Raw genomic sequence first — 9,125 nt, forward strand, 5'->3', positions numbered from 1 at the left:
TGCAGATAGTGAAACAATTTATTTTTGAAAAAAATCACAAGGTCAAGGAGGGCAGTCACCAGAATTGGAAAGAAATAAAATTAAAAGGTAAACCACTGGGAGAACTGGAAAAATTAAATCATGCACACTCCAATTGAGCCATCACTTGCAGTACTGTAACAGTCCTGTCATGTACTGCAGGACTTCATGGTGACTGTTATAAGTCTATGGGGTGGTGTTTTCTGTATTCGTGTTGAAGCTTTCATTGGCATCATCCTTGTATACAGTAAGGCGATAATTGCTGCAGCAATTGCCTTTGCTATGAGGTTCATTCTCTGCGATCGATCTTTGACCTTCTTGAGCAAGTGCAGTTAACTTCTTGAGGTGAAAGGATGATGCAGAGCATCTGAATGATCCGGTCAGTGTCGAATTGAGATCTGAATTGGATGCCATCTTGGCAGAATGGCAGCAGTGCTGTAAGCCTCTCCTGAAATGGATGGTAAAAAGCCCATAGGTGATAGGATCCAACACCGTGTTGAAGAGGCCAAAAATGAAAAGTATGTGGCTCAATGCGTGGGAGACCTTTTCTTCAGAAAGCATTTCTGGTGAGAACCAGTACCAAAGTCCCAGGAGGTAATAGGGGGTCCAGCAAACTATGAAGGAGGTTACAATAATGATGCTCATTTTTAAAGTTCTCATGCGTGCCTTTGGTATATTATTCTTCGATCGCCTTAAATGCACTTCTTTTGAGGATACTGGAAGAGGACACAGAACAAAATAGTATGATCTACACTGCCTTCATCAGGAAAATATAAAAGTTTAAGAAATAACTTGTGACGTAATAAAACTCATTACGCACTTGGTTTGAGTATAAAGCAAGGCTTTAATCAACTTGTTTCAGAACATGGAGGTCTAGTTGTACTTCACTAGTTCCTGTCTTACAAAATGTCCCTGGTAAGCTGGGCCCACGCCCGAGTATTTATACTCCTTGGACGGCGCCACCAGCTGGCCGTCCAGTGTTATTTCATGAGTAGTTTCTTTATGAGGATGAGATTTATGACAACTTGCTTTGAGAATTTTCCTCATTCTAATTTTCTCCCCTCCTCTCAGGCATGCAGATCCGCAGGTATAGGTAACCCTTCATGAAGTAACCACGCTTCATGTGTGAGACTGGACAGTGAGTATTGGGGGGTTATTTGACTTTCCAGAGCATTACATCTGAATCCAATCCTGTTCTCACCCAATATCCACATATGAATACTTTCCCACGGAAGTTATTGCATAGCAGTAAGGGTTGGGATCCCTGGTTGGTTTTTTTCCCCCTCTCTGAGCCCAAGGGCATAAGCCAATTATAGTTACCCCACTCCCCCTAAGAACAGCACAGACCAGTGATCGAACCAAGAACATTCCTGGTCTATAAGGATCAGCTCTGCACCACACTGTGCATTAATGCATGGAGTCTTCTAAAAATAAAGGTAAAGGAGGAAGTCCCTTAATGCAGGACCCCATCAAGGTTCGAAAGCATAGGAGAGCAGATTAAATAAATTAGGAATAACAACAGAGAATGCTGGAAAAACTCAGCAGGTCAGGCAACGTCCGTGGAGAGAAATTTGAGTTAATGTTTCGGGTTGAAACCCTTCTTCAAAACTGGAAAGAAAATAAAAAGATCGAAGGCAAAGCTGCGATCAAACAAAATAAGAAAAGAGACAATAAAAGGTATTAGAAGCCAGATGAGATGGTAATGGGCCCGTGGAGACAAAAGGCAGCTGAGATTAGGTGTGAAGTGTACTGGCAGGATAAGGACAGCTGCCAGGTGAGAGAGAGAAACAAAAGGAAAGGAGGGGTGGGGGGGGGGGGGGGGGGGAAGGGACCCAAAACAAAGGGGTGGAAAAAATTAAAAGGAAAAAAGTGATAGGGGCCGAGGTTATGATCTGAAATTATTGAACTCGATATTGAGTCCGGAAGGCTGCAAAGTGCCTAATCGGAAGATGAGGTGCTGTTCCTCGAGTTTACGTTGAGCTTCCGTGGAACAATACAAGAGGCCAAGGACGGTGAGGTCCGAGTGGGAATGGAGCGGTGAATTAAAATGACAGGCGACCGGAAGCTCGGGGTCACCCTTACGGACTGAACGGAGGTGTTCTGCAAAGCGGTCACCCAATCTGCGTTTGGTCTCCCCAATGTAGAGGAGACCGCATCGTAAATCGTAAATAAATTAGGAAGTTCTGGGTAGAATTGAAAAGTCTGAAAATTGTGGGAAGTAGGGAAGATTGAAGGAGCTATGGAATTTCACAGATTTAATATTCTGAGAAAGAATGAGTTACAGTAGGAGACTCTGGGGATGAATCTTGACTTCAATACAGCGAAGATGCAGGAAAGGTGAAGACACTGGTGATAATGAACGATCAACTTACAATTTCCCTTGGTCATCCTCTTTGATATCTCCATTAGGATTCGGGTGTAGCAGAATATCATGATCACCAGTGGCACGAGAAACAGGAAAACAAAAGTAAACATGTTGTAGGAGGTCTCCTGCCAGTGTGCTTTGAAACTTCCCATGGTGGAGCACTGTGTGAAGTTCTGGGGCTCAGTAATACTCACAGTGTGAAACAGGACAATCTGTAACAAATAAAGTGGAGTTGCAAATACAGTGTTCCATAATACATGCAAGAACCTCAATCATCTCAGTACCTGTACAAACATAATACATTATGCAGTGCTGCTTTGTGTCTCTTTCTGCATCACAATACTTGTAGTGCTTCTTTGTACATGTTGTCAACTGCGTCTTTAAATGATTGCCAATGCTGTTACTGAAAATATCACAAAAAACAAACTTCTAGCTAGAAGGAAATACTCAGCAGGCTAGGCAGCATCCGTGGAGAGAGAAACAGAGTTAACGTTTCAGGTCTGGGACCCTTCATCAGAACTGGAAAAAGCTGAAGATGTAACAGATATTAAGCAGGTGCAGAGACAGGGCGGGGGGGGGGGGGTTGATTAGGAGGGGAGGAAGGAATTGAAAGAATATACTGTACTTTTGTAAGAGGCAGGAAAGATAAAATGTTGCAAATGGGAATGGCAAAAATCATACAGCATGAAAAATGGCGGCAGGGATTATTATCTGAAATTGTTGAACTCGATGTTGAGTCCGGAAGGCTGTAATGTGCCTAATCGAAAGATGAGGTGCTGTTCCTCGAGCTTACATTGAGCTTCATTGGAACAATGTAATAGGCCGAGGACAGAGAGATCACAGTGGGAGTGAAGCGGAGAATTAAAGTGACAGGCGACCGGAAGCTCAGGGTCACCCTTACGGACTGAACGGAGGTGTTCCGCAAAGCGGTCACCCAATCTGCGTTTGGTCTCCCCAATGTAGAGGAGACCGCATCATGAGCAGCGAATACAGTATATTAAATTGCAAGAAGTACAAGTAAATCGCTGTTTCACCTGGAAGGGGTGTTTGGGGCCCTGGACAGTGGGAAGGGGGGAGGTATAGGGGCAGGTGTTGCATCTCCTGCGCTTGCACGGGAAGGTGCCAGGTGAAGGAGAAGGGCTGTTGGGGGTGATTGAGGAGTGGACCAGGGTGTCACGGAGGGAGTGGTCCCTTCGGAATGCTGAAAGGGGAGGGGAGGGGAAGATGTGTTTGGTGGTGGGATCGCGTTGGAGGTGGCGGAAATGGCAGAGGATGATACGTTGAATGTGGAGGCTGGTGGGGTGAAAGGTGAGGACAAGGGGAACCCTATCGAGGGAGGGAATTCCAAAACTTAGGGCCTTGGCAGCTGAAGGCACGGCCACCAATGGTTGAGCGATTAAAATCGGGGATGCTCAAGAGGCCAGAATTGGAGGAGCTCAGATATCTCAGACGATTGGTGGGCTGGAGGAAATTACAGAGATGGCGGGGGGCCGGGGTGGGGGGGGGGGCGGGCGGGGCGAGGCCATGGAACAAAAGGAAAGTTTAGAAGGGGTGATCATATCCTTGGTCAATGAGCTAAGTTTTAAAGGGGGGGTCTTAAAAGGAGGAGAGAGAGCAGTTGAGAGATTTGGATTTCCAAAGATTGAGATCTAAACAGCTGAAAGAAAATCCACCAATTGTGACACAAAAAGAAGGCAGGTTGCACAAGGCCCTGGATTCAGAGCAGCAGAGAGTTAGTGTGGTAGGAGGCTACAAAGATGGGGCGAAGCATTGGAGGGATTTCAAGACAAAGACAAGATATTTTAAATTGGAGAGGTTGGGAGACCGGGAACCAATATAGTCAACAAGGGTAGGGGTGATGGGTGTCTGAAAAGAGCAATGGAATTTTGGAAGAGCTACAGTCTATCGAGAATAGAAGGCCTGCAAGAAGAACATTGGAGTCTAGAGATGACAAAGTCATGTATAAGGGTTTCAGCAGCAGATGGACTAAGGTAGAGCCGGAAGCGGGCGATGTTATGAAGGTGAAAGTAGATGGCTCTTGTCATGGAGAGCTTATGGGGTTGGAAACTCAGCTGAGGGTTGAACAGGATGCAGAGGCACAAGGCCTGTTGTTCCTGATAAACCATGAGCTGCACCACAAAAGATTCACTTGCATTCTGTAACATAAACCTACCTATATACTTTACGGTAGCATCAATGTTCATTTCGAGCTGAAAAATAGGAGGCTGCGATTTCCAAATATTAAGGACAGGGGTCATTAACTCATTCCCTCCTCTGTAGCCTGTGCTGCTGAGATCAACTGTTGTACTCCCAATGCTACCCCTGCAGACATCACCACATGCCATGGATTGAACTTGAGAGCTTTCTAGTCTGTATGGTATATAACCTCAATTTTATACTGAGTAGCCTACCCATCAACTGAACCATGGAGGGAAGGGGGCAACAGCACTGTTGCCCCATTACCAGCCTAAGGGTGTCATGGCTCAGTGGTAGCACTTTTGACTTTGAGACAGAAGGTTGTGAGTTGAAGACCTATTCCAAAGACTTGAGCACATAACCTAGGCTAAGACTTCAGTGCAGTACTGATTCAGAGGTGCAGTCTTTCAGATCAGATGTTAAACCCTGTGTCTCAGGTGGACGTAAAAGAGCCCATGGCACTATTCGAAGAAGAGCAGAGGAATTCTACAGGGGAGGGCCAACATTTATCCCTCAACCAACATACATAAAACAGATTATCTGGTCAATTATCTCACTGCCTTTTGTGAGAGCTTGCTGTGCACAAATTGGCTGTTGCATTTCCCCGCATTAAAACAGTGGCTACACTTCAAAAGTACAGGAAACTTTGGTTTATCCGAAGGTTGAATGTCCGGAAACCTCGATCTAACGGCAGAAATCAGCAGCCATTTTGGTTAGGTTTTTTTCTTCTCCTAGCATTTTTTTAATAGTCAGGCATTGGAAAGCGTCTCTGTAGCTTAGCAACAGCTTCAGAGACGCTTCCAAGTTACGGGCCGAGTGTTTACAAGCTGTTGCTAAGCAACAGTGTTTGTTGTCAGATACGGAGATGAAAACCTCTGTATCCTTCAACATTAGCGCTGGTCTATCCAAAAGTTTTGATAGATCAGCAGCAGCTCGGTCCTGTCGGTGCCGGATATCGCAAAGTTTCCTGTACTTTATTGGCAGTGAAGTACTTTGGGACGTCGTTAAAGGTGCTATATAAATGCAAGTTTTTCCTTTCTTTCTAAATGATGATTAAGGCACAAGCATTATACATAAATTGTGAAAATCGCTTCACTTTCAGTTTCACTCATTTGACTGTTGGGAATGAGTAAATTATTTGTAACACTCGTGGAATTAAAGTGCAGTACATCAGACTAAAGGAAAGAACTGTGAGATGTGCAGCTGGCAACATCAAAGCCCTACTATAACCTTACTGAGCCTTTGGTTGAGAAATACTACGTGCCAACAAAAATATCCCGTAACTCTGTAATCACGAGCGGATAAGGTTTTTGTACACAGTGCTATAATATAGTCCATAGTCTATATTTGCTCTGTCATCAGGAACAACAGTAATACTGAGGTACGGCGCAATCTCTGTGAAACTAGGCACTGTTTTAAAAGCAGAATCTGGTGCCTGAACTCAACACTTGAAAGTAAATTTTCCATTGATTTTGTTAAACCTCTTTCACTGATTAAATAGGATTTTGCGGGCACTTGATCACTTTAATAATGCTTCTTGTTCACAATACTTTTCTAGATAGCCCATGCCTGGCCAAGGCTTTAAGTTCTGCTCCCATATCTGGGGAGACTTTTCTAACACTTCACAGAATCACAGAAACCCCACAGTGCAGATAGAGGCCATTTCGGCCCATCGAGCCTGCACCGACACATATCCCACCCTATCCCCGTAACCCCACGTATTTAATCCCCCTAACACTAAGGGTCAATTTATCATAGCCAATCAACCTAACCTGCACATCTTTGGACTGTGGGAGGAAACCGGAGCACCCGGAGGAAACCCACGCAAACACGGGGAGAATGTGCAAACTCCACAGACAGTCACCCGAGGCCGGATTCGAACCCGGGTCCCTGGTGCTGTGAGGCAACAGTGCTAACCACTATGCCACCATGCTAGCCTCCAACCTCTCTCTTTCTGTTGCAATCTATCTTCTCTCTCTATTTTCTTGAAGCTATTGTGAGTGTTGCTCCAGTGAACTTTCTTCTCTTGTTCTTTTTGATTCAAAAACACAATATCCTTCTCACTGTGTTGAAATCAAGACTCATTGCACCATTTCCTACTCGAACTCATTCTTTCCAGGATCTCATTGTGGAACCTCGCTCAGTCTTTCTCCTGTGTTGTAATTCCTACGATTCCATGCAAACTATCAAAAGGGTCCCTTGACTCGATCTGAACTATCTATATTTTTAATTTTGTATTGTTCATTTACAGATAAACTGCCTTCATGAAAAAGCATGGCAACATTTCACATAAAAACCTATCACCGGGGGACTGACTGTATGATACAAGGGGTTAGGCTGTGACCATTCATTTCTGGGACATCAAGGCATACGGGGATAGGGCGGGAAAGTGGAGTTGATGTAGAAGATCGGCCATGATCTTATTGAATGGTGGAGCAGGCTCAAGGGACCGTATGGCTCCTGTTTCCTATGTTCTTATGACATGGGTACAAATCCAGCCCATGCTGATGAAATGACATTTTCTTCTATGTGCCTGCATGAATTGACCTTGAGTAATCTCAGTCCAGTACTTAAGTGGTTGCAGCCCCACAACACAAAACTTCCCCTAATCTCAGGGAGAGATGACACAGGGTAGCGAAGGTGGGAAATGCAGAGATGTCCCACTGGTGCAGCAGATCAGAGGTTGGGTTTAAGGAGCTGTAGCCTGCATCTAACCTGTGCTGTACCTGACCTGCGACTGCGCAGCGGGGCAGGGTAGCGGGAGCTTTACTCTGCATGTAACCCATGCCGTACCTGATCTGGTAGTGCTTACTGTTGCCACTGAGTACCCAAAATAGAAAGGCTCGATTCCCCGCCACTAATGTCCCTCACTACGAGGTGCACGAAATTGAAAAGAAAAAAAGTTTAAAAGAAGTTAAGATCCTACTTGTGGACAGCATCTGCGTTTTGAAAATCATGCATTGGCCTTCTAGCCTTCCCTTTCACCTTCTCACCCCCATTTATTTTTAAAGCAAACTCTTCTGTTCATGAAGACAGCATCCCTCTAAAAAAAAGACTTTTCTTGACCTAATCTCTCCCAAACACAGGGCCGTCAACATTGGACAAGTCTTAAGTGTGAGATTCTCAGTCTAGTGCTGAATGACTGGGACATTGTCTGGTGGAAAGGCACAGATGTGGGTAAAAATCACAGACTGCATCCATCACACAGGCCAGCATTATGGTGTTCCCAGTGGGAAACCTCTGTGCCCCATCGCCTTTAAATACATGAGGACTGTTACATCTGACTGGCAACTAAAAGCTGATTCAAGAGATACCTGACCTTAGGGACCCTTGCTGTTGGCTGGCTGTGCTGTGTAGCCGGTTGTTACAGCAGGACGCTGCGAATGGTAAAGAAACGGTACTTTTAGAAGCTGTTCAGTTCAATAGTTTTGCTTTCTACAGTAGGGTGTTCCCCAGTTGTATTCTTCTATCAGGCGATGCATTTCAGTGGGAAATTGAGCTATCCTTTCCACCACAAAACAGAGCATTAAACTGTCACAAAATGCTCTTTGTAGCAGTCTGACTCAAAACTACTGGCAATTGAATGTAACCGCTCAATCAATCAATCCAAACTTGGGTCGAAATTCAGGACCTCAGTATGAAACCAGAGCACCAAACATTAAGAGACTTGCACTGCTGCTACCAAGCAGCTCTTACCTGCGGAATGGACAAGACGGCACTCAGTAGCCAAGCTACTGTCAACATGATCTTATTCTTCTTTTTGGCTTCACTGATGCCCAGGGGATTTAGAATGGCGGACTGGCGGTCCACGCTAATCACCACAGTGACGAACGCGCAGGAGTACATGGCCATCAGCTTTAGGAACATGAGCAGCCTACAGGCGACATCCCCAGCTTGCCACTGCACCGTGATGTTCCAGGCGGCATCCAGAGGCATCACGATGAAAGTAACCAGGAGGTCCGCCGCGGCCAGGTTCAGGATCAAAATTCTGACGTGAGATTTCCTCTTGCGATTCTGAGTGGTCGTCCAGAGCATGGCGAGGTTGCAGAAGGCAGAAATAGTGAAAATAAGAACGGTCATCCCCACTCTAATTTTTGCTGCATTGGAAAAGACTGGCAGCTGAAAGTGATGGACGCTGCTTTTGTTGCACCAGTGTCCCAAGGAGGTGTCCTCACATGTACCATTATAGTCACAGAGGAGAGTCTGGCTGAGGAAAGGATTGATAATATCTTCAATACTGGCGTTCATCCTAAATGCTGTGCCGTGAATCGTGTAATAGGATATCTGTTTGATGGGATCAAACACAGTGGGAATTCTTCTGTGACTGGCAGGTTATCCTGTGGATCTTAAAGCTGGAAAGACACATTTTCTTTACTTCAATGTTGACCTGAGGAGGTATGCCAATCCTCAGAGCCTGCAAGCAAACAAGAAGCATGTTACACATTGAACAAAGCAACTTGGAGACACTGTAGATCATGATCGTTAGTCTGTGCTATTTTAACTGATCTTAGGCAGGGTGGCAATAGTGTTGCTGCAATTGGCTATG

At 45.1% G+C, this 9,125-nt stretch overlaps 1 protein-coding gene across 1 annotated transcript; it reads right to left on the reverse strand.

Annotated features, from left to right (window-relative positions):
• Positions 1-204: 204 nt before the first annotated feature.
• Positions 205-8,827, reverse strand: LOC147099979 (gonadotropin-releasing hormone II receptor-like). The gene is made up of 3 exons (XM_085968961.1): positions 8,276-8,827; positions 2,391-2,595; positions 205-734 (listed from the first exon to the last, which is right to left on the reverse strand). Exons 1-3 carry the CDS (start codon positions 8,825-8,827, stop codon positions 205-207), a joined length of 1,287 nt encoding a protein of 428 aa, XP_085825087.1.
• Between the last annotated feature and the right edge of the window lie 298 nt (positions 8,828-9,125).

This window comes from Somniosus microcephalus, chromosome 27 (assembly GCF_052327205.1).
Source record: "Somniosus microcephalus isolate GS21.2 chromosome 27, FLI_Smic_1.0, whole genome shotgun sequence".
In the NCBI taxonomy this organism is placed as follows: Eukaryota; Metazoa; Chordata; class Chondrichthyes; order Squaliformes; family Somniosidae; genus Somniosus; species Somniosus microcephalus.